This window comes from Pseudophryne corroboree, chromosome 12, assembly GCF_028390025.1.
Source record: "Pseudophryne corroboree isolate aPseCor3 chromosome 12, aPseCor3.hap2, whole genome shotgun sequence".
In the NCBI taxonomy this organism is placed as follows: Eukaryota; Metazoa; Chordata; class Amphibia; order Anura; family Myobatrachidae; genus Pseudophryne; species Pseudophryne corroboree.
Window position 1 is genome coordinate 91949271 of NC_086455.1, and position 26370 is coordinate 91975640.

The 26370-nt window shown below is 48.1% G+C and overlaps 1 protein-coding gene across 3 annotated transcripts in view; it reads right to left on the minus strand.

Annotated features, from left to right (window-relative positions):
* RAD51 (RAD51 recombinase) overlaps positions 1–26370 on the minus strand; it is a 262769-nt gene that overhangs the window by 96613 nt on the left and 139786 nt on the right. For all 3 annotated transcript variants that reach the window (XM_063947784.1, XM_063947782.1, XM_063947783.1), the window contains exons 4-5: positions 818–935; positions 590–681 (exon numbers count right to left, since the gene is read on the minus strand). In XM_063947784.1, coding sequence (XP_063803854.1) covers positions 590–681; positions 818–935 — 210 coding nt within the window. The remainder of the gene's footprint in view (positions 1–589; positions 682–817; positions 936–26370) is intronic.

Consider the following 26370-nt stretch of genomic DNA (forward strand, 5'->3'; position numbering starts at 1 on the left):
CGAAACATAGACTACAGACATCCCGAAGGGGAGTCTCAGGTTACAGCCTTGGGATTGTAGGGGGTGAGGGTAGAATACAGAACACAGATGTTTTGACCTTGATGTACTAACAAATTGTATAATTAATTGTACAAACTTATCACACATGGCTCTCTGTTATAGCAAGTAAAATGCTGTCCACAGCTATTTCACATATGCTTATGGTTTATAGATCCATTCAAGCACCCTAGATTCAATAATGTTTTATTATAACTACGGGATGAGCCAGTTAGTTTAGTTATATCAACTATGCTGCTTGAGTGCTGTAAAAGGTGTTGGGTATGTTATCCTGCTTTAAAAAGGTGTTGGGTACGTGTGCCGGCAGTCACATGACCGAAAGCGGCATCCCATCACTGACGATCCCGCCACTAGATGGGGTAAGTTATCATAATAGTACAACAGACGTTTGTTTGTTTATAAATATGTAGACAAGGGAAACCTCCACAATGGAATGCACAAATAGATCCAAACGTGCTTGTGTGGCAGACAAATGGAGATTTCAGAAATTTCAGAAACTTTAAAAGCCTCTTGTATAAGTACAAATTCTCACCTGACAAGTCACTGCAAGAGTGTGGCACAGCTGAGTCTTTCCTGTGCGGAACTCTCCAAACATCTCTGTAATAGACCCTGTTTCAATACCGCCTGTAGAAAGAAAGAGAAAAAAAGTAAACGATTGAAATTCTCAACAAATTAATGTAATGCAAACATGAATGATTGTGGATACCCTGTAAATCTTTGTAAAATCTATAGATTTTTATTGAATGGAAAGTGTGCGCACCTTGCAATAACTTGTCCAGTTCTTTTGAGCCTGTGGAAACCTGGATGATTTCAGAGCGTCTCTGGTGGAATTCCGTTGCTGTAGTAAATCCCATGGGAACAAGTTTAGCAGCTTCTGCCTTGAAGATACCAGAAAAATAGGATTTTAATTACCTACCGGTAAATCCTTTTCTCGTAGTCCATCAGGGATATTGGGGAGACCTAGTACGATGGGGTATAGACGGGGTCCAAAGGAGCCGGTGCACTTTAAAGTTCTTCAACTGGGTGTGCTGGCTCCTCCCCTCTATGCCTGCTCCCACAGGCAGTTATAGGTAAAACAGTGCACGAAGGAGAAAGGACATACATGAGAGAAGGAACAGAACAACGAGTGGTGAGATTTATACACCAGCACACCACGAACATAAAACAATCAGCAATGGCTGGTAACCAAACAGGTAACCAGACAAGAGAACCTGCGCAGAAGAGTCAACGCACTGAGGCGGGAGCCCAATATCCCTTATGGACTACGAGAAAAGGATTTACTGGTAGGTAATTAAAATCTTATTTTCTCTAGCATCCATAAGGAATATTGGTGAGACTTAGTACGATGGAGACTTCTGCAGCGCCACCTGCTCAAACTGGGTATCCTCTTTGGCCATGGAATCAAACCTGTAAAACTTCACAAAGGTGTTCTTCTCTGACCAGGTAGCAGGTCGGCATAATTGCAAGGCAGAAACTCCACGGGCAGCAGCCCAGGAAGACTCCACTGATCTTGTAGAGTGGGCCTTCAGAGACTGTGGAACAGGTAAGGCCGCAGACACATAGGCCTGTTGGATAGTAAGCCTAAGCCAACAAGCAATGGACTACTTTAAAGCAGGGCAACCCTTTTTCTGTGCATTATATAGCACGAACAAAGAATCCGTCTTTCTGATCCGAGACGTTCTCTTGACATAGATCTTTAAGGCTCGCACAGCATCCGATGCCTCCGGAGGAGCAGAAGAGCCAGAACCTGATGGAACCACAATAGGTTGATTCCAGTGGAATGCAGAGACGACCTTCGGCAGGTACGGCTGCCTAGTCCTGAGCTCCGCTCTGTCCTCGTAAAAGACCAAGTAGGGACTTTTACACAATAAAGCCCCCATTTCTGAGACAAGCCTAGCAGAAGCCAGGGCCAGTAACATCACCGTCTTCCACGTGAGGTACTTGTCTTCTAACGTCATCAGTGGTTCAAACCAGGACGACTGTACAAACTCCAACACAACATTTAAATCCCAGGGTTCTGTGGGTGGCACAAAAGGAGGTTGTATGAAGTGCCCCTTGCAAAAAGGTCTGAACTTCTGACAACACTGACAATTTCTTCTGTAAGATGGAGAGAGGTAAAATCTGGACCTTAATGGAACCCAGACGTAAGCCCTCATCCACACCAGCCTGTAGGAAACGTCCCAAGTTGAACTCCGCAGGCGGGTACGTGCTGTCCCCGCACCGAGACACATATCTTCTCCAGATAGGATGATAGTGTTTTGACGTCACACGTTTCCTGGCCTGAACCACGGTAGCAATGACAGTCTTGGAAAGGCCCTTTGGAGCTAGGATGTTCCGCTCAACCTCCATGCCGTCAATGAAGTCGCCGTAAGTCCGGGTAGACGAACGGTTGTTGTTGAAGAAGTGCTCTTCATAGTGGTAGAGGCCAAGCGTCTTCGATGGACATGTCCAGAAGATCCGCGTACAACGCCCTCCGAGGCCAATCCAGGGTAATCAGAATTGCCTGGACTCCTTGAGTTCTGATTCGCTTTAGCACCCTTGGGAGCAATGGAATCGGAGGAAACAGGTAGACCAGTCGGTAAGGCCAAGGAGATGTCAGTGCACCCACTACCCTCGCCTGAGGGTCCCTGGTTCGGGAGCAATACCACAAAGCTTCTTGTTGAGTCGAGAAGCCATCATGTCTATCTGTTGAAACACCTGATGGTGGAGCCCCCACTCCCCCAGGGTGGAGATCGTGACGACACAGGAAGTCCGCTTCCCAGTTGTCCTCACCCATAATGAAGATTGCCGACATTGCCCTTGCATTTCTTTATGCCCAGAGGAGTATCTTTGACACCTCTCGCATGCAGGCCCTACTTTTTGTCCCCCCTTGCCGATTGATGTATGCCTCTGCTGTGGCGTTGTACGACTGTACCTGGATCGCATGATCCCTGAGTAGAGGAGAGGCCTGAAGCAGAGCATTGTAGATTGCCCGAAGTTCCAGAATGTTGATCGGAAGGAGGGCTTCGTGGGCTGACCACCTGCCCTGGAACTGACCAGTCCTCTCAGACTCGCATCCGTCGTGAGGAGGATCCAATCCTGAATCCCGAAACTTCGGCCTTCCAGGAGATTGGAAGACTGCAGCCACCACAGGAGGGAAATCCTGGCCTGAGGTGACAGCCATATTATCCGGTGCATCTGAAGATGTGACCTGGACCACTTGCTTAGGAGATACAATTGAAATGATCTGGCATGGAACCTCCCATATTAGATCGCCTCGTATGAGGCCACCATCTTTCCCAACAATCTTATGCAAAGATGGATAGATATTCGAGCAGGTCGGAGAACCATGCAGACCATCTCCTGAAGTGCTCTCGTCTTGTCCTCAGAGAGAAACTTTCTGGGCCACAGTATCCAGTAACATCTCCAGGAACAGGAGCCGCTGAGTTGGCTCAAGGTGGGACTTCTGTAAACTGAGAATCCACCCATAGTGTGATAGAAGTTGGATAATACAGTCGATATGGAGCAATTAAAGCTCCCTGGATTTTGCTTTTATCAGGAGATCGTCCAGGTAAGGAACAACATTGACCGCCTGGACCCGGAGCTGGAACATCATCTCCACCATTGCCTTTGTGAATACCCTTGGAGCTGTGGACAGGCCGAAGGGTAGCACCTGGAAATGGTAGTGATCGTCTAGTAGGGTAAACCTCAGATAAGCCTGATGAGGTGGCTAAATCAGAATATGAAGGTAGGCATCCTTGATATCCAGGGAGACCAAGAATACCTGTTCTTCCAGGCCCGCAATCACTGCTCGCAAGGATTTCATTTTGAACTTGAAAACCTTTAGTTAAGGGTTCAAGGATTTTAGATTCAAAATGGGCCTTACTGAACTGTCCGGTTTCAGTACCACAGACAGGTTGGAGTAATAACCCCTTCCCTGTTGTTGTATTGGTACTGAAACAATGATATGGGACTGGACCAACTTTTGGATGGCCTGTTACAACGTAATTTGCGTATCCTTCAAAGCTGGTAAGCTTGATTTGAAAAATCGTTGGGGAGGAGCACCGTCGAAATCCAGCTTGTAGCCCTAAGAAATGGTCTTTACCCAGGTATCCTGGCAGGAACTCTCCCAGATGCGGCTGAAGTGACAAAGCCGAGCTCCCACCTCGAGATCCCCGGTAGGTACCATCATGCTGATGACTTAGTGGAAGCAGAACTTGTGCTCTGTTCCTGAGAACCGGTGCTTGCAGGTTTTCTTGTCTTACCTCTGGTGCCTCTAGCCGCATTGGAGGCACCTCTGGCCCTAGATCGAAATCTGTTAGACCGAAAGGACTGAACAGACTGTCCCGGGTAGGAACACCTAGCCAGCAGGGCCCCAGAGGGGAGAAACGTGGATTTTCCCACAGTAACTTTAGAAATCCACGTATCCAACTCAACACCCGAAGAGCCATTCCACAGTAATGGGGAGTGACTCCACATTGCTCTTGAACTTTACCTCCGCTATCCATTGACGCAACCCCAAGGCCCTGCGTGCCGACATTGCCATGGGAGAGGTCCTAGCATTAATATTGCCCATCTCCTTGTGAGAGTCACACAGGACGCCTTGGGAGAGTTACCATAGTAACCAAGGGCATATCCCCGGAGAGACCCTCCTGAATTTGAGTAGCCCACGTGTGAATGGCATGGATCATCCAGCAACCTGCTGCTGTATGACCGGCCATTGAGATATACCTACTGCTGTGTAGATAGACTTTAGTGTAGTCTCTATTTTTCTGTCCCCAGGGTCCTTCATGGTAAAGGAGCCCAGGGCAGACAGCACCGTCTTTTGAGATAGACGAATGACTGATACGTCAACCGCCAGGGATTTTTCCCAGAATTTTCTACCTTCAGGAGCAAATGGGAAAGTGTGCAAAAATCTTTTTGACACTTACACCTATATTCAATTACACCGACAGCAAGTCGGGTGATAAGTCTCGCCGCCGGGGGCTATCTAATAAGCCGGCGCGTGCCTCCGGCATGCAAAGCAAAATCCCAGATAACAGCCCCATTTCAACCGAAATGGGGCAATTTCACCCGAAAACACACAGGTTTCACTAAACCTGTGTGTTTACAGGTGAAACAGTACGTTTTATCGGCCGAGCTAATCAAATAGCCCGACCGCAGCACCCGAAGAAACATCGTGGGTTTTTACTCCCGATGTCTCTTTGGGCCAAATGGAGTATAGGTGTTGGTATTTTTTGTCTGGATTTTTCCAAGCTAACTTAAATAGGTCATCTAACTCTGCAGAATCAGGGAAAGTGATTTTAGGCTTGTTCTGTGTAAAGAAAAATGACTGCTGTGACGCAGCATCCTCTGGAAGGAGTTTTAGCATGTCCCGTATAGCCAAAATGAGGGCTTCCAACCCTGAGCAGAAGTGGAATCCTAGTACTCCCTATCCTCCTGTACCTCATCATCTGAATCAGACAGTATGGCAGGTAAACCACACTTTTGTGGTCCTGCGTTAGAGAGGGGGGGCTGTGTAACATCTGCCCTGGCAGCCAGGTCTGCAACATTCTGCTGTAGTAGCTGAGTTTATTGAGCACAGCGAGTTGTGATGACATATCAGACATCATAGTTTTAATGGCACAGAACCAGGAAGGCATCTGACCCTCCCTCCCAGCCCCCTCACTGAGTTGTGAAGATTGGCTGCATTGTTCACAGAATACAGAATGAGATGTCGAGGAAGACAATCAGCTGTGATACACTGCATAATTTGTGTTTACCCATATTCACAGTAAAGCACATTTAGATACACACAGACAAGTAATAAATTAGCAAGCCTGCCTTTACTGTATGTGAGAGGGAGACAGAGAAAGAGACCAGCACAACCCAGCTACACAGCAGTGAGGCTGTAAGCGGTTATATCACACTGAAATACATATGATTACTGTCCTTTATAGGACACAGATTGTGTACAATAGCGGCTATCCCCCTTTTCCTACACCCTGCACCAGTTTTCCAGTGTTTCCTGAGTGTCTGGAGGAGCTGTGTGTGCCTGCTGCTGCAGCTGTAAGCAGAGGAAGGTGCCAAATTGCCGCTGGTCCCGCCCGGAGGTAGCTCCTCCCCCTCAGTGGCGTCAGAGCTACAGTGTTTTTTATACTGGAAATGTCACCCCAATAGCTTAAAATCACGCAAGTGTTAGTTTAAGTCACCGCTAGCCAGTGTACACAGGGGGCTGTAGCGGGTCCACCCAGGAGGGCCCCGTATGCCTCCCCTGCGTGTCAGCCGCACCTTGAATCGGTTTGTACTCACCACTGTCGTCACCTTCAGGCTAGTGTTAGGGGTGCGCTGCGATTGTGGCCGCCAAGGCGCAGTGCCCCGCTGTGCAACAACCTCTCAGGATGATGGTCCTACAGCGGGGAAGCGGCTCGGACACCTTGCAAGGCCGGTGACAGCCCCCCCTTCCCAACTCCCACGGTGCAGGTATGCTGTTGCCCAAACAGCATACCGAAAATAATAAAGATTGAAAATAAACTGAAGAAAACTCTCTGGAGCTGCAGAGATGTGCATCCTCTCCTGAGGGAATTTTTTTCCCAAACTACCTGTGGGAGGGAGCACAGAGGGGAGGAGCCAGCACACCTAATGAAGAAATTTAAAGTGCACCGGCTCTTTTGGACCCCTTCTATACCCCATCATACAAAGTTTTCCCAAAATCCCTTACGGAAGCTAGAGAAAGCATATTTATTCAGACTGTATTGTTCACTTTTAAAACTAATGACTCAGAAAAAATATCTAACTTAACATATACACAATCATCCATAGAGTACAAAATAACAGATGCAGTTCTAACACAGCTAATAAATACCATCCACTTCTGCAGAAGTTTTATGTCAAGGTAACCTGCACTTGGAATAATTAGACCTCAAACTAAGCAACTACAAAAGGAATTCTCTGCACAGATACTCTTTGCAGTGCAGCACTTCGCACACTGCCTCTATACTAAAACCCTCTTATGAGTACCTCCTACCAACAAGCATCATTAGTTCTCTGATAACATCTAGAAACGCATTTACTTTTCTTGCGGTGCTACTCAGATTAAAACAATTCTATTCCTCTGCAACAGAGGTGTTACCTGGTTTACCTTTATAGGGGATAAAGTCATTCAATTGCACCACAATACAAACTTCTATTACTAGCAGTGTTAAGGAAATTTGCGTTCTTACCTACTTAAATCCATTTCTTCGAGATCCATAGGGGACATGGGCTTTAGATAGTGGGGTACTGCAGATCCGGATACCAGGCCCTTCACGGCCAATCTGGAACAATGAGAATTATCTGTACTCCTCTTCATTTTAGGATTCTCAATATCTTGGAGATGAGAGGAAGAGGAGGAACACATAGACCGACTGGAACACCAACGGTATCACCAGGGCGTCTACTGCCACCGCCTGAGGGTCCCTTAACGTGGCGCAATACCTTGGTAGTTTCTTGTTGAGGCATGACGCCATCATGTCTATCTGAGGCAGTCCCCACTGACTTGCATCTCTGCGAAGACTTCCTGATGAAGTCCCCACTCTCCCGGAATGAAGACTGCTGTCAGAGCGCTTACATGATTTTCTGCCCAGCGAAGAATCCTGCTCTTTGTTCCGCTTTGGCGGTTTACATGAGCTACTGCGGTGATGTTGTCTGACTGAATCAGAACCGGTAGGTCGCAAAACAACTCCTCCGCTTGACGAAGGGCGTTGTATATCGCCCTCAACTCCAGGACGTTGATATGAAGACAAGCCTCCTGGCTTGACCAGAGACCTTGGAAGTTTCTTCCCTGTGTGACTGCTCCCCAACCTCGGAGGCTCGAGTCCGTGGTTACCAGAACCCAGTCCTGAATGCCGAACCTGCGACCCTCTAGAAGGTGAGCACTCTGCAGCCACCACAGGAGAGATACCCTGGCCCTGGGGGACAGGGTGATCATGTGATGAATCTGTAGATGTGACCCGGACCACTTGTTCAGAAGGTCCCATTGGAAAGTCTTCGTATGGAACCTGCCGAATGGAATGGCCTCGTAAGACGCCACCATCTTTCCCAGAACTCGAGTACAGTGATGCACCGACACCCTTTTTGGCTTCAATAGGTCCCTGACCAAATTCATGAGTTCTTGGGCCTTTTCCATCGGAAGATAAACCCTTTTCTGGTCTGTATCCAGAATCATGCCTAAGAAAGGCAAACGAGTCGTTGGAACCAACTGTGACTTCGGGATATTGAGAATCCAGCCGTGCTGTTGCAACACCTTCAGGGAAAGTGATACTCTGTTCAGCAACTGCTCTCTTGATCTCGCTTTTATTAGGAGATCGTCCAAGTACGGGATAATTGTGACACCCTGCTTGCGCAGGAGCACCATCATTTCCGCCATTACCTTGGTGAAAATCCTTGCGGCCGTGGAAAGCCCAAACGGCAACATCTGAAATTGGTAATGACAGTCCTGTACAGCAAATCTCAGGAACGCCTGATGAGGTGGATATATGGGAACATGAAGATATGCATCCTTTATGTCCAGGGACACCATATAATCCCCCCCTTCCAGGCTGGCGATGACCGCTCTGAGCGATTCTTTTTAAGTATAGGTTTAAGAATTTTAAATGTAAAATGGGTCTGACCGAACCGTCCGGTTTCGGGACTACAAACAGGGTTGAGTAATACCCCATCCCCTGCTGAAGCAGGGGAACTTTGACCACCACTTGTTGAAGACACAATTTTTGAATTGCATTTAAAACTATGTCCCTCTCTGGGGGAGAAGCCGGTAGGGCCGATTTGAAAAACCACACACTTCAAATTTCAGCTTGTAACCCTGGGAAACAATTTCTATTGCCCAGGGATCCACCTGTGAGTGAACTCAGACGTGGCTGAAAAGTCGAAGACGTGCCCCCTGGGCGGACTCCCTCAGCGGAGCCCCAGCGTCATGCGGTGGATTTTGTAGAGGCCGGGGAGGACTTCTGCTCCTGGGAACTAGCTGTGGTTGGCAGCTTTTTCCCCCTGCCCTTACCTCTGGCAAGAAAGGAAGATCCCCGTACTCTCTTGGGTTTATACAACCGAAAGGACTGCATCTGATAATGTGGCGTTTTCTTAGGCTGTGAGGAAACATAAGGCAAAAAAGTTGATTTACCTGCCGTAGCTGTGGAAACTAGGTCCGTGAGACCTTTCCCAAACAATTCCTCACCCTTGTAAAGTAAAACCTCCATATGCCTCTTCGAGTCGGCATCACTTGTCCACTGTCGGGTCCATAGGGCTCATCTAGCAGAAATCGCCATAGCGTTGGCTCTGGAACCCAGTAGGCCAACGTCTCTCTGAGCATCTCTCATATATAGGACAGCATCTTTAATATGACCCAGGGTCAATAAAATGGTTTCCTTATCCAGCGTATCTATATCAGCAGATAATGTATCTGTCCACGCTGCTACAGCGCTACAAACCCAAGCCGACGCTATCGCCGGTCTGAGTAAGGTACCAGTATGTGTGTAAATTGACTTCAAGGTAGTCTCCTGCCTGCGATCAGCAGGATCCTTGAGGGTTGCCGTATCTTGAGATGACATCGCTACCTTTTTGGATAAGCGTGTCAACGCTTTGTTCACCCTTGGGGAGTATTCCCACCGTATCCTGTCCTTAGCCGAGAAAGGATACGCCATAAGAATCCTTTTGGGAATCTGCAGTTTTTTGTCTGGAGATTCCCAAGCCTTTTCAAATAACTCGTTCAGCTCATGAGATGGGGGAAAGGTTACCTCAGGTTTCTTTTCCTTATACATGCGCACCCTCGTGTCAGGGACAGAGGGGTCATCTGTGATATGCAACACATCTTTTATTGCAATAATCATATAATGAATACTTTTAGCCAATTTTGGCTGCAACTTTGCATTATCGTAGTCGACACGAGTCAGAATCCGTGTCGGTATCAGTGTCTACTACTTGGGATAGTGGGTGCTTTGAGACCCAGAAGGTCCCTGCGACATAGTGAAAGGCAGGGCTTGACTCCCTGTACAATCCCTGGACTCTGCTTTGTCCAACCTTTTGTGTAATAAATTCACATTTGCATTTAAAATATTCCACATATCTAACCAGTCAGGTGTCGGCGTTGCCGACGGAGACACCACTCATTTGCTCCACCTCCTCCCTAGAAGTGCCTTCCGCTTCAGACATGCCGACACACGCGTACCGACACCCCACACAGTCAGGGAATTCTCTATCTGGAGACAGTGTCCCCACAAGGCCATTAGGAGAGACAGAGAGAGAGTATGCCAGCACACACCCAGCGCCAATGACCCTGGAAAAAATACCCAGAGAGCGCTTTTATTATATATTTATTCACTGCGCCAAATTATGTGCCCCCCCCTTCTTTAAAACCCTCTGTCACCGTGTTCAGCAGGGGAGAGTCCAGGGAGCCAGCTTCTCAGCGGTGTGCTGTGGAGAAAATGGCGCTGGTGAGTGCTGAGGGATCAAGCTCCGCCCCCTCAGCGTCGGGCTTCGATCCCGCTTGATTCTTTATAAAAACTGGCGGGGGATCTCCATATATAGTGCGAAGCCTATATATATATACTTTTTTTTGCCAGTCACAGAGGTTTAAATTGCTGCCTAGGGCACCCCCCCTGCGCCCTGCACCCTTACAGTGCATGCCGTGTGTTTTTTATGTGGGAGCCATGGTGCGCAGCGTTACCGCTGCGCGTTACCTCAGTGAAGATCTGAAGTCTTCTTATCTTCTCATACTCACCCGGCTTCTATCTTCCGGCTCTGTGAGGACGGCGGCGCGGCTCCGGGACGAACAGCCTGGGAGAGACCTGCGTTCCGACTCCCTCTGGAGCTAATGGTGTCCAGTAGCCTAAGAAGCAGAGCCTAGCATTTAAGAAGGTCTGCTTCTCTCTCCTCAGTCCCTCGATGCAGGGAGCCTGTTGCCAGCAGGCTCACTGAAATTAAAAAAACTAACAAAAATTATTTCTTTCAGGAAACTCAGGAGAGCTCCCTGTAATGCACCCAGTCTCCTCTGGGCACAGTATCAAACAGGAGGAGGGGCATAGATGGAGGAGCCAGTGCACACCCATATCTAAAGTTCTTTTTAGTGCCCATGTCTCCTGAGGAGCCCGTCTATTCCTTACAGAGTCCCCAGCATCCTCTAGGATGTAAGAGAAATAATACCTAACCAAAAACACCCTGTGCAGCGTGACAGCACAAACAGAGGATTCAGGAGGTATATGGTGATTGAGAATCACAGTGAAAAATACAAAATAAGTATATCCTGTGAAATACCTATATCAAATAATAACCCTGACGCACTTGGCTCCCCTCAGGGTACAGAATATAAGGATAGCATTTATGAGTAAGATACACGGAGTCGATTTCACACAGCAGCTATATGCACACACACAGTCACATGTACAATGCAGAAATTATGACAAACAATAAAACTGCACTGGACCAGCAATACTAAGTAAAGCTATATAGGCTTATAGCTATATCAATGCACAGTAAAGACTGGATCTATATCACAGGGTACTTGTACGAAATAGCCCTGTAGTAATGCACTGTTTCTTAACTAACATGGTCAAAAGACATGTAGAATACTTAATGGTCCTGTAAAATGCACAGCGCTGATGATGCAGGTGGCTTTACAGAGGTGACTTTACATGCTGAGCTGATTCTGGGACTGCATGGGCAGTGATGGCGCCAAACGCTGAAAGGGAGTGAAGGAGACAGAGAGATGCAGCTCCAGGGCGGGAACATTTACTGTAAATGGCGCCCTGGGGCTGGGGGGAGGGGCTATAAGTCAGAGCCTTATCCCCTTGCTGGACTTCACCACCGGGTACTGTGGGCCCATATTAAAACGTATTATAGAGAATCCGACCTGTGCCTTTGCCCTGGTGGTCTAGTGGGGTAGTACCAACACAGTGTTCACGCCAGTGAGCGCAGCCTGTCTCCTAAGGACCGCGCTGGATCGCAATTTTCAGCGGGTCCCGCCTGTGGGACGCTCTTACCTCCTCCCTTGATGCGGCCGCGATCCCGAGGAGCTGCGGTGAGTGTGTGCTAGCCGAGGAAAAAACGTAGCCCTCCGCTGTAAGAACCCAGAAACCAGGGCGCGTGAGTATACAGCGCCGCCGGGGGAGGTGATTGAGCTGCAGCATGAGATGACAGACTGATATCTAGCACTATGAGTGCCTATGCTGGAGCTCTTGAAGTCTTCTATTTCTTCACATAAAAGCTCTTCTCAAGGCTGCTGGAGCAGCCCTCACCGTTAGTGACCTGCCTGCAGGGCACCAACTTACAAATTGAGCTCCAGTGCTTGGAGGCGGGGATATAGAGGAGGCGGCACTACGCATCCTGGGAACAGTCAAAGCTTTTAGCTTGTTGGTGCCCCGGATCAAGATCCTACCCTACACCCCGATGTTATTCCTTGTGGAACCCAGTGTACCCCGCTGCAGAAACGTTGATTTCCCCAAAGTAACTTTAGAAATTCACGTATCAATTCCACCTCGAAGAGCCAATGCCCTGAAGAATGGAGACTCTACACTGCGCTTGGACTCTGCGTCCGCTATCCACTGACGCAACACAAAGCTCTGCGCGCCGACACTGCCATAGCAGTGGTCGTAGCATTAATATTGCCCATCTCCTTGAGAGTCACAAAGGACGCCTGCACTGTCTTGAATGTGTTTTAGGAGAGTCACCGTAGTGACCAGGGACATATCCCATGAGAGGGCCTCCTGATTTTGAGTAGCCCACGTATGAATAGCACGAGTCATCCAGCAACCTGCTATGACCGGTCTTTGTGATATACCTGCTGCTGTGTAGATAGACTTCAATGTAGTCTCTATTATTCAGTACTTTATGGTAAAAGGAGCCCGGAGCTGGCAGTACTGCCTTTTTAGATAGGCGAGAGACTGATACATCAACAGTCGGGGGGTGTTTGTGGTCCTGATCTAGAGAAGGGGGGGACTGTGGAACATCTGCCTTTGCAGCTAGATCTGCAACAGTCTGCTGCAGTTTTTGAGTTTTCTGAGTATTAGCAGTGAGCCGAGATGACATATCTGACATCATTAATTTTATGGCTTCTAGCCAGGAAGACTCTTGACTCACTCCCCCCAGCCCCCTCACTGAGTTGTGAGGGTTGGCTGTATTGTTCACATGATATGGAACCAGATGTAGCGGGAGAGAATCTCCCATAGTAACATAGTATCAAAGGTTGAAAAAAGACAAATTTGTCCATCAAGTTCAACCTATTTGTGGTTTCCCTTGCAGGATTATTTTGATCTAAATTTTGTCTGATGTCGATGTCAGCCATTGTGTTTTATTCCTCTTTTCATAGTAACTATAGTGCGTGACTACGCACCATAACCCTGGATATCCTTATCCATTAGGAATTTTTCTAGCCCATTCTTAAAGGTGTTGACCGAGTCCCCCATTACAACTTCCTCAGACAGGGGATTCCAAACACGTATTGTCCTTACTGTGAAAAAACCTTTACGCCTCATTGTGCGGAATTCTACTCTCCTCTAACCTAAGCAAGTGTCCACGTGTCCTCTGTGCTGATCTTACCAAAAACAGGTCCCGTGCAAGTTCTGTGTATTGCCCGTTTATATATTTGTAAATATTGATCATGTCCCCTCTTAGTCTCCTCTTTTCCAGTGTAAACATGCCTAGCCTTGCAAGCCTTTCCTCGTATTCCAGCATCTCCATGCCCTTAATTAGTTTGGTCGCCCACCTCTGTACCTTTTCTAGCTCAAGGATATCCTTTTTGTAGTATGGTGCCCAAAAATGCACACAGTATTCAAGATGTGGCCTCACTAGTGATTTATATAATGGGAGTATAACACTCTCCTCCCTTGCATAAAATCCCAGTTTTATGCATGCTAATATCTTATTAGCCTTCCTTGCTGCAATATTACTTTGGGTACTGCTGCTTAGTTTGCCATGTGAACACCTAAGTCCTTTTCCAGTACAGAATCCCCTAATATTACCCCATTTTGTATGTAGGTGTAATTTTTGTTCTTGCTACCACAGTGCATTACCTTACACTTGTCTGTATTGAAGCGCATTCTTTATTTGGCTGCCCATGCTTCTAGTTTAACTAAGTCGTTCTGAAGAGACTCCGCATCCCCCTCCGTATTTATAACCTTACATAATTTGGTATCGTCTGCAAAAATTGACACCATGCTCTCTAGTCCTACGGTTAGGTTGTTAATGAAAATGTTTGTTAATGAAAATGTTGAACAATAGTGGTCCCAGTACAGACCCTTGTGGCACACCACTTAGCACTTCAGTCCAATTTGAAAATGATCCATTAACTCCAACGTGCTGCTCCCTATTATCTAACCAACCTGGTGTGACAAACACTGCATAATTGATGTTTTACCATGTTTACAGTAAACACTTATATACACACACACACACACACACACACACACACGTACTATAAAAGCAAGCCTGTCCTTACTGTATGTGAGAGAGAGACAGACAGAGGGAAGGGGACAGCACACCCAAGCTAAACAGCCCCAGTGAGGCTGTAAGCTGTTATATCAGAATGTAACACCGGAGTTTTTGTCCTTTTCAGGACACAGATTGTGTACAATAGCGGCTCTCCACCTCTGTTACACCCCTGTACCAGTTTTCCCGCGTGTCTGGAGGAGCTCTGCGTGCCTGCTGCTGCAGCTGTAAGCAGAGGAAGGTGCCAAAACACAGCTGGTCCCGCTCTGAAGAAGCTCAGTCCCCGGTAATGTCACCGGAGCTTCAGTGATATTTATACTGGCAAAGTATCCCTATAAGAGTAAAACATCTCAGCAAGTGCTAGTTTTCACTACCGCTGCCAGTGTACACAGGGGGGCTATAGCAGATCTCACCCAGGAGGGTCCCGTATGCCGCCCCCGTGTCTTTGCCACACTAAGAACCGGGAGACCCCTAGTGGGGCCCCCGGTTTGTACTTATCCCTGTCGTCACCTTCAGGCAATGTTATGGGTGTGTGGCATGCTGCGATTGTGACCGCTAAGGCGTAGTGCCCCGCTGTACAACAACCTCTCAGGACGGTGGTCCTGCAGCGGGAAATCGGCTCGAACACCTTACAGAGGCTGGTGACCGTCCCCTTACTAACTCCCACGGTGCAGGTATGCTGTTGCCCAAACAGCATACCGAAAATAATAAAGTTTATAAAGAAACTGAAGAAAACTCTCTGGAGCTCCAGAGTGTGCATCCTCTCCTGAGTGCACTTTTTTTCTAAACTCACTGTGGGAGGGAGCTTATAGGGGAGGAGCCAGCACACCCAGTTGAAGAAATGTAAAGTGCACCGTCTCCTTTGGACCCTGTCTATACCCCATCGTACTAATTCCCCAATATCCCTTATGAATGCTAGACAAAGACAGGCACACATTCAGGTCCAAAACATACACAGAAGATGTGGACAGGGGAACCGGTAGAAAGAGAAAAAAAAAACCACTGCAAAGTAAGTTCACCAGGGTGGACCCTACGGATCTCTAAGAAAAATGTATTTAACCTCCTTCAATTACTCCATAGGGGAGACAGGCTTTAGACAGTGAGACTTCCCAAAGCTATGTCCCCAAGAGACAGGGCTCACTGGAGGTGCGCTTATCACCCTTCACAAGAAAGCGGCCGCAGCAGAAGCAAAGGACTCAAAAGAATAGAAAGAAACGTGTGGGCAGAAAGCCATATGGACGGTTTACAAAGCTGTACCGCAAGAAGCCACGCCAAGCTGCCCAAGAACAACTCACAGACTGGGTGGAACAAGCTGTCATAAAGGTCGGGTCAGAAAGGACCGCCACAGAGGAAGCGATGCGGTCTGCAAAACGAATCCACCTGGTCAAAAGCCTGTTAAGAAGCCGGCCGGCCGGCAAAGCCCCATAAAGACGTACAGAACAAGAGACTGCGTCTTATGGAGATCCCAGTTCCTATCAATCTATATCCGGAGGGCCCGCACGACATCCAAAGAGGCCGCCTCTGGTGATGAATCAGGTGCATGAAAGGCAGGAACCATGACTTCTTTGTTGATATGAAACCTGGAGACCACCAAAGGGGGGTAGCCTAATCACATAGTGGAAAAACAAAAAAACACGAAAGAGAGTGGCAACAGAAAGCACCAAGGTACAACACACTCCTGGTCGACACTATGGCAAGCAATAAGATAGTCTGCCATATAAGCCAACGAATGTCTACCAAGACGAAAGGCTTAAATGCGGATCATTGGAGAGCCCGAAGAACCACATAAGTTCCATAATGCTCACAATAATCATTCCAACGGAAACCAGATGTTCTTCCCTGAAGAGTGAGAATGCACAAGGGAACAAAAGGGTGCTGCACAGAAAAGTCCTAAAATGAACATCAGGCATCAGTCAAGTCTGTCCCTCAAAGAGGAGAGAAAGGACTTAAACCTGCACCTTCAAAGGAAACCAGACAGAGGCCTAAACTCCAATCAGTCTGCAGAAAATGAGAGGAACCGTGAGAGATTAAATGATCTGGGACTAAAACCTCTAAGCTGAACACCAAGATACGTTACTTACAAGTCTGCCAAACTCTGTGATTAACCTTGACAGGTGGTTTACAATCATTCAGCATGGGACAAATGATCAAGCTGGAGAACCCTATAGTTCAAAAGACAGATTTCTCAAGAGCCATCACAGCAAAGGGAGACTGGTGAGACCCGGATGGAATCACGGGACCAGAGACAGACGATCCAGTCATAGAGGCAGACACAGTGTGATGAGATGCCCACAAGACAATGGCCTGGAAGCTCCCAGAAACGGACTAGGAACTGGATGGCGTGTGGACGTAGTCCACTCCCCTGAGTGACCATTATGTCAGTTAAGGACATTCACCGTCCAAATGTGGACCCTGGAAATGGCCACCTACAGAGCCGGAAGAGGATGGATGCAACACACCTCCTCTAGAACGCTGCAACTGTTACCCTGATGCGATATTGGAGGTGACAGCTGTCATGATGACAGACTGCACCTGGACCAGAGGATGCTTGAGAAGGGACTCCCCTCCGAAAAAAGGAGATTTATGGTAAGAAATGACCGTTGTTAAATCTCTTTCTGCGAGGTACACTGGATTCCACAGGGAATTACATCGGGGTGTAGAGTTGGATCTTGATCCGTGGCACCAACAGGCTAAAAGCTTTGACTGTTCCCAGGATGCATAGCGCCGCCTCCTCTATATCCCCGCCTCCAGGCACTGGAGCTCAGTTTTGTTAACCAGTCCAATGCAGTAGCGGGTAAGAGAAACAACACTAAGTAGCCACCGCGAACCACATACTCACGACAGGAGAAGGTACCCGCAACTATTACCATACAACCCCAAAGAAACTAAGTGCGCTAGGGTGGGCACCCTGTGGAATCCAGGGTACCTCGCAGGAAGAGATTTAATAACGGTAAGTGCTTACCATAAATCTCCATTTCTGCAGCAGGGTACACTCTGATTCTACAGGATCAGGGACCAACGGAGGCATAAGTATCGAAGGCATAGAACCTTATGAACGTGTTCACTGAGGACCACCTAGCCACCTTGCACAATTGTTCAAGGGTCGCACCACGGCGGGCCGCACAAGAAGGTCCAACAGACCAAGTAGAATGGGCTTTGATGGTAGCAGGAGCTGGAAGACCAGCCTGTACATAAGCATGTGCAATCACCATTCTAATCCATCTGGCCAAGGTCTGCTTATTAGCAGGCCAGCCACATTTGTGAAAACCAAAAAAAGGACAAAGAGAATCCGATCTACTAAGCGAAGCAGTTTTCTTCACATAAATACGGACAGCACGTACCACATCCAAAGACAGCTCTTTGGAGGATAAACCAGTAGAGGTTAAGGCCGGAACTACAATCTCTTGGTTCAGGTGGAAATATGACACCACCTTAAGCAGATAACCAGGGCAATTTCTAAGAACCGCCCGGTCACTGTGAAAAATCAGAAAGGGTGACCGACAGGATAAGGCACCCAAGTCTGAAACCCGTCTAGCAGAAGCAATAGCCAGCAAAAACAAGAACTTAAGAGTAAGCCACTTAAGGTCCACAGACTCAAGAGTTTCGAATGGAGACTCTTGTAGGGCATCCAGGACAACCGACAAATCTCAAGGAGCCAAAGGAGGAACATAGGGAGGTTGAATCCGTAAAACACCCTGAGTGAAAGTATGAACGTCAGGCAGAGTCGCAACTTTTCTCAGAAACCACACCAACAAGGCCGAAATATGAACCTTGAGGGAGGCCATTCAAAGGCCTAAGTCCAGGCACTGTTGCAGAAAAGCCAAAAGTTTGGCAGTACTAAACTTGTACATGTCATAATTCTTATCCGCACACCAGGTGAAGTAAGAATTCCAGACCCTATAATAAATCCGAGCCGAAGCCGGTTTACGGCTTTCGACATAGTTTGAATGACCGCCTCAGAGAATCCCTTGGCCCTCAGAACTGAAGCTTCAAGAGCCACGTCGTCAAAGCCAGTCGGGCCAGATCCTGGTAGACACAAGGGCCCTGAACGAGGAGGTCTGGACATTGCGGAAGTATTAGAGGACGCTCTGTCGAGAGAACCTACAGGTCTGAGAACAAATGCCGTCTGGGCCACGCTGGAGCTATCATGAGTAGTATTCTTCCTTCTTGCTTGAACTTCCTTATCACCCTGGGCAGGAGTGACACAGGAGGGAAAATGTATGGCAGCCGAAAGATCCATGGAATTGCCAGGGCATCCACGAACGCTGCTTGAGGATCCCTTGTCCTTGCTCTGAAGACCGGAACCTTGTGATTGTGTCGAGACGCCATCAGGTCTACATCTGGTAAGCCCAACTTGTCAACTAGGAGTTGAAATACTTCTGGATGAAGGCTCCACTCTCCTGCGTGTACGTCCTGACGACTGAGGAAGTCCGCTTCCCAGTTGAGGACCCCCGGAATGAACACTGCCAATATGGCTGGCAGATGGCATTCTGGATCTGCCAGTTGGAGATCCAGAAGGAACGACTCCTGCTCAGTTGCTGATCCTGTAGCCATCAGGTGACAGGCAAACCTCCGGAGTCAAAGAGATCAAGTGAGTCCTGATCCGGTGAGGCAGACCGTCCCATTTGGAAAGTCTTAACCTCTGCAGAGGGCGGGAATGAAATTGAGCGTACTCCACCATGTCGAAAGCAGACACTATGAGGCCTAGTACTTGCATCGCCGAGTGTATCGATGCACGTAGGCGAGAGATGAAGCATCTTATCTTTTCCTGAAGTTTCAGTACTTTCTCTGTAGACAAGAACAACCGTTGGTTGTGAGTGTCCAATAATGCCCCCAAGGTGCACCATGCTCTGAGCAGGGACCAGTGAGGATTTCTTCCAGTTGATGAGCCACCCGTGGGCTTGCAGGAATTGGACAGTCAGTTCCAGATGATGGAGAACCTCTGGGGAATTCGCCAGGATCAGCAAATCATCCAGGTACTGTAGGATCCTGACCCCTTGACGGCGGAGTACAGCAGTTATTACCGCCATAACCTTGGTGAAAAATTGCGGAGCCGTTGTCAAACCAAGAGGCAACGCCCGAAATTGGTAATGAAGGTTGCCCACTGCAAACCTCAGATACTGCTGATGTGACGTTGCAATAGGAATTTGCAGGTAGGCATCCTGTATGTCCAGGGAGACCATATAGTCCCCAGGCTCCAAGGCCAGAACAATAGAGCGTAGAGTTTCCATACGAAACTTGGAGACCCTCACATACTTATTCAAGGACCTGAGATTGAGAATAGGCCGCGAGGACCCGTTCACTTTCGGGACTAGAAACAGCAGTAAATAATACCCCTTGCCTCTCTGAGCTAGAGGCACCTGTACTACCACTCCTGTGTCCAGGAGGGACTGTACCACCGAATGAAGCGTTGTTGCCATCACCAGATCCGAAGGGACATCTGTCAGGCAAAATCGATGAGGGGGACGATTCTTGAAGGATATGGCGTAACCTCGAGTGACGACTTCCCACACCCAGGCATCTGAAGTGGACTTCAACCATTCCTGGGCAAACCCTAGAAGTTGGCCCACCACCCTGGGATCCCCCAGAGGAAAGCCCGCCCCATCATGCGGCAGGCTTGTCTGTTTTGGAAGAAGGCTGACGGGCAGCCAAGGCCCTCTTAAGTCTGGGCTTGGCAGGTTTGGAAACATGACCTTGTTTCGGGTACGCCTGACCTTTTGCTTTTACTGGAGGACGAAAGGGCAGAGGGAAAAGTACTTTTCACAGCAGAAGGTGCCATACTTGGTAGGCAAGCTGTTTTAGCAGATGCCAAGTCAGCCACAATCTTATTGAGGTCTTCCCCGAAAAGAATGTCTCCCTTAAAAGGGAGCACCTCCAGGGTTTTCTTAGAATCCATGTCCACAGACCAGGATCTCAACCAAAGGATACGCCGAGCCAATATGGACATAGTAGCAGCCTTAACCGCCAGCACCCCGGCATCAGAAGCCGCCTCCATAAGGTAATGAGAAGCTGTGATATATTAGAGACATTGTCTAGCATGATCGGAAGCATTAGAAGGTAGCTCCGCCTCCAGCTCCTGAGCCCATGCTTCAACAGCTTCATCAGCCCATGTTGCTGCAATGGTTGGCCTATGCACAGCCCCTGTTAGGGTGTAAATCACCTTTAAACCATACTCCACACGTCTATCCATCGGTTCCTTCAGAGAGGTGACGGTATTCACTGGCAGAGCTGAGGAAACCACTAGCCTCGCCACCTGAGAATCCACAGGTGGAGGAGTTTCCCAATTTTTACATGGCTCTGCAGAGAGGATAGCGAGCCAGCAGTCTCTTATGCGGTGTGAACTTTGTTCCTGGATTTTCCCAGGATTCCTGACGTATGTCAGCCAGGTGTTGAGAATGAGGTAAAACTTGTTTAACCACTTTCTTATGGTTTTAATTTGTCCAGATTTTTTGAAACAACCTCAGGCTCTGGTTCATCAGAAACTTGAAGAATCATCATGATAGCCTCAATCAAATCAGGGACATCCACCTGTGACCGTACTTCCCCATCTGAAACATCTGAGTCAGTGTCCGTGGGGTCAGCCCCAGTTCCTTTGCCCCTTGTAGCTGGCATAAGGATAAGCTCAATATCAGGCAACCCGGTACAATATTAGCAGCACTATATCTAGAAAGAACTCCCAGTGTAGTGTATCAGCACAAACCGGGAATCCAAGAGATATATGGTGACTATAAATCACATAGAAAAATACACAGTAAGTACATCTTGTGAAACACCTATATTAATTAATGAATCTGACGCAATTAGCCCCCTCAGGTTACAGAATATAGGTGTAGCAGGCTGAATGAAATACATGAAATGGCAACCACGCAGCAACTACATGCACACACACAATGTCACAATATACAATGCAGAAGTTATACAACACAATAAGACCGCACTGGACTAGCAATACAAAGTTATACTCAGAAAGATATATCTATATCTATGTGTGTGTGTGTGTGTGGGGGGGGGGGGGGGTTACAGGAGATATAGCAAAACACAGTTAAACTGGATGTATATCACAGGGTAATAGTACCACACAACCCTGACTATATGCACTCTTTCTTAACTAACACTGGGGCAGATGTATTAACCTGGAGAAGACATAAGGAAGTGATAAACCAGTGATATGTGCAAGGTGATAAAGGCACCAGCCAATCAGTTCCAATATGTAAATTAACAGTTAGGATCTGATTGGCTGGTGCCTTTATCACCTTGCACATATCACTGGTTTATCACTTCCTTATGCCTTCTCCAGGTTAATACATCTACAACACTGTCCACTGACATGTAGAATACTTAAGTGTCCTGTAAAATGCGCAGTGCTGACGTGCAGGTGGCTTAACAGAGGAGGATTTTCCCAAGCAGTCCCAGGAACAGCGCAGCTCTGTGTAATGGTGGCTGACAGGGAGTGAGGGAGAGAGATATGCAGCTCCAGGGCGGGAACATTTGCCTTAATGGTGCCCTGGGGCTGGGGGGAGGGCTACAGGTCAGGCCTTATTCCCCTGGCTGGCTTCCCCACCGGGCTCTGCGGGCTTCGGCGGCCTCGTCTCCCGCTCTTAACGGATTCTGGCAGGGGTTAAATATCTCCATATAGCCTCCGGAGGCTATATGTGAGGTATTTTTAGCCAAAATAGGTATTCATTTGCCTCCCAGGGCGCCCCCCTCCCAGCGCCCTGCACCCTCAGTGACTGCCGTGTGAAGTGTGCTGAGAGGAAAATGGCGCACAGCTGCAGTGCTGTGCGCTACCTTTAGAAGACTGAGGAGTCTTCTGCCGCCGATTCTGGACCTCTTCTTACTTCAGCATCTGCAAGGGGGCCGGCGGCAAGGCTCCGGTGACCATCCAGGCTGTACCTGTGATCGTCCCTCTGGAGCTGATGTCCAGTAGCCAAGAAGCCAATCCATCCTGCACGCAGGTGAGTTCACTTCTTCTCCCCTAAGTCCCTCGTTGCAGTGATCCTGTTGCCAGCAGGACTCACTGTAAAATAAAAAACCTAAGCTAAACTTTCCTAAGCAGCTCTTTAGGAGAGCCACCTAGATTGCACCCTTCTCGGCCGGGCACAAAAATCTAACTGGCTTGGAGGAGGGTCATAGGGGGAGGAGCCAGTGCACACCACCTGATCCTAAAGCTTTACTTTTTGTGCCCTGTCTCCTGCGGAGCCGCTATTCCCCATGGTCCTTTCAGGAACCCCAGCATCCACTAGGACGATAGAGAAAAATGGTTTTAGAGAGAAAACCAACCTGTGCCCAGTGTCCCGATGACTAGTCGAGCGGCTGCCCCTTACAGTGTCCATGCCAGCGCGCGCCTCCCACTGGCCGCGCCGGATCGCGATTACAGCGGGCCAAAGAGACCCCTTACCTCCCCCTGTATGTGGCAATGCGATCCAAGAGACAGCGGCGAGTGTGTGTGACTGACATAGAACACCGGAGCCTCCACTGTAGTTACCCAGCAACCAGGGGAGTGATGGAGCAGTAGCCCTTGAAGTCTTTTCTTCTCTAGCTTTCTTAGGGCTGCAGGAGCAACCCCCCTGTTGTATGCCTGCTTACTGCATGGCACCAACTTTCAAACTGAGCTCCTGTGCATGGAGGCAGGGTTATAGAGGAGGCGGTGCTATGCATCTTGGGAAGAAGGTCAAAGCTTTGAGCCTGTTGGTGCCTCGGATCAAGATCCTACTCTACACCACGATGTTAATCCTTGTGGAGCCCAGTGTACCCCGCAGCAGAAATAGGATTGAATTGTGTATTAGAAACCTTAATCAACCATATTTTAATGCTTTCTAACATTAATAGTGTTATTAGGCTTTGATTTGATTTATTTTACATCTTAATAAAAACATTTTACAGCTTATTATTCATTACATCTGAATATGTGTAGATCGACTAAACATTAATACATACAAAGTACACTCAGGTAGATGAATTTGAAAATAAGAACAAGTTAATGTTAAGCATTAGTCCTACTTATTACAATTAAATAAATCTGAATACAAAATGGAAAATGCAAAAGCACTTTCCAGAGAAACACACACACACACAAAGCAGGAGTTAAGCATTAGTACTGAGCATGCTACTGGCATTAAACATTTTGAATAAAAACTAGTTTTTGTATAATAGGCTTTTTTTTTCTTTTTTACACAGCATAAAAAAATAAATAAATAAAAAAAGAAGTGTTATGGTTGACTTAACATGGTTAACACTTTCTGGGCGGTATATTGGTTTCCACAGGAAAACATCAGAGTGCAGAGTGGTTCTTGATCCAGAGGCACCAACAGGCTGAAGCTTTAGGCTGTCCCAGGATGCATTGGGGCCTCCTCTATAAACCCAGCTTCCAGGCACTGCAGCTCAGTTTTGTTAACCAGTCAAATGCAGGAGAAGGCAAGACAGAAGGCAGATGTTAGTCACATACAGTAGAACCACATTCTCACACAGGAGAAGATACCAGCGGCTAATGCCATAAAAGCCCATAGAAGCCCATAGAAGCCAGGTGCGTCAGGGTGGGTGCCCTGTGGAAACAATGTACCTCACAGATAGAGTGTTAACCATTGTAAGTCTGCCATAACACTCCTTTTCTGCAGCAGGATACATTGGTTTCCAGAGGAAAACATCTGGGATGTCCTAAAGCAGTTCCTCAAGGGAGGGGACGCGCCTTAGCGGGTATGAGAACCCGGCGTCCAAAGGAAGCATCCTGGGAGGCGGAAGTATCAAAGGCATAGAACCTAATAAACGTGTTCACTGAGGACCACATAGCCGCCTTGCACAATTGTTCAGCGGACGCGCTGCGACGGTCTACTAAAGGAGGTCCAACAGACCGAGTAGAATGGGCTTGAATAGCAGTAGGAGCTGGGAGACCAGCCTGCGCATAAGCTTGTGCAATCACCATTCTAATCAATCTGGCCAAGGCTCGTTGTAGAGAATCCAGGACTCTGGATGTTCTGAATAGATATGCATCATAATACTTATCAACACACCAGGTGAAGTAAGAATTCCAGACCCTGTAATAAATCCGGGCAGATACCGGTTTGCGGGCTTTCAACATAGTCTGGATAACCGCCTCAGAAAATCCTTTGGCCCTCAGGAGTGATGCTTCAAGAGCCACGCCGTCAAAGCCAGTCTGGCCAGGTCTGGGTAAAGACAAGGGCCCTGTATGAGAAGGTCCAGTCGCTGAAGAAGTAGCAGGGATCTCTGTCGATAGACCCTGCAGCTTTGAGAACCAATGCCTTCGAGGCCATGCTGGAGCGACTAGTAGTAGTAGTAGTATTCCTCGTTTGAACTTCCGTAGTACCCTCGGACGTGAGTGACACAGGAGGGTAGGGAAGCCGAAAATTCTATGGAACCGCCAGTGCGTCCACGAACGCTGCTTGAGGATCCCTGGTTCCTTGTGATTGTGTAGAGATACCATGAGGTCTACGTCCGGTAGGCCCCATCTGTCCACTAGGAGTTGAAAGACTTCCGAATGAAGACTCCACTCTCCGGCGTTCACGTCTTGGCGACTGATTAAGTCCACTTCCAAGTTTAGGACACCCAGAATGAACACTGCCGATATGGTTGGCAGATGGCGTTCCGCCCAAAAAAGGATTTTTGACACTTCCATCATTGCCATACGGCTTTGAGTGCCGCCTTGATGGTTTATGTATGCTACTGTGGTGGGGTTGTCTGACCGTATTTAAACAGGCCTGTTCTGTACCAGAGGCAGGGTGAGAGATTGCACACCACCCTCAACTCCAGAATGTTTATTGGGAGGAGTGTTTCCTCCTGGTCCAGTGACCCTGAAACAAGTGTTGCTCAAACAACGCACCCTATCCTCTCAGACAGCAGGACCCAGTCGGGGATCCAGAAGGTCAGCAACAGACGAACCTCTGGAGTTAAAGTGATCATCTCAGATCTGATCCGATGAGGTGGGCCATCCCATTTGCAAAGGATTAATCTCTGTAGTGGGCAGGAATGAAATTGAGCGTACTCTACCATGTTGAATGCAGACACCATTAGGCCAAGTACTTGCATCGCCGAGTGTATCGACACTCTGGGGCGACAAAGGAAGCATCTTATCCAGTCCTGAAGCTTCAGGACCTTTTCTGAAGACCGAAACAACGGTTGACCGTATGTGTCCAGAAGTGCCACTAGGTGCACCATGGTCCGAGCTGGTACCAACTGATAAGCCACACGTAGTCTCGCAGGACGTTTACTGTCAGCTGCAGAAGACTGAAGAGGACATCGTGGGAATTTGTCAGAATCAGCAGGTCGTCCAGATACGGCAGGATTCTGATACCCTGGCGACGGAGATGGGCCGTCATCACGGCCATGACCTTGTTGAAGATCCAAGGAGCAGTGGCCAGTCCAAATGGTAGAGCCTGGAATTGATAATGTAGGTTGCCAATAGCAAACCGCAGAAACTACTGGTGATACATGGCAATAGGTATATGAAGGTATGCATCATGTATATCCAGGGATACCATATAGTCTCCGGGATCCATAGCCAGTACAATTGAGCGCAGTGTTTCGTTACGAAACCTGGACACTCACAAACTTGTTCAGTGATTTGAGGTTGAGTAGAGACCGGAATGACCCATTTGTTTTCGGGACTAGAAACAGGGCCGAGGTACCGGGACAAGCACGCCTGTACTCAGGAAAGAACGGACACTTGTTTGCAAAGCTTGCGCCTTTAACGGATCCGAAGGTAGTACCGTAGTGCAAAACTGCGAGGGGGACGTCTCTTGAAAGAGACCGCATACCTGTGAGAGTCAGCTTCCAGCACCCATGCGTCTGAAGTGATCTTTAACCAGACCTGGGTAAACTGTAGTAGTCGGCCTTCCACCCTGAGGCAGCAATAGTGGGCCTAGGCACAGCTCCTGTAAGGGAGTAAAT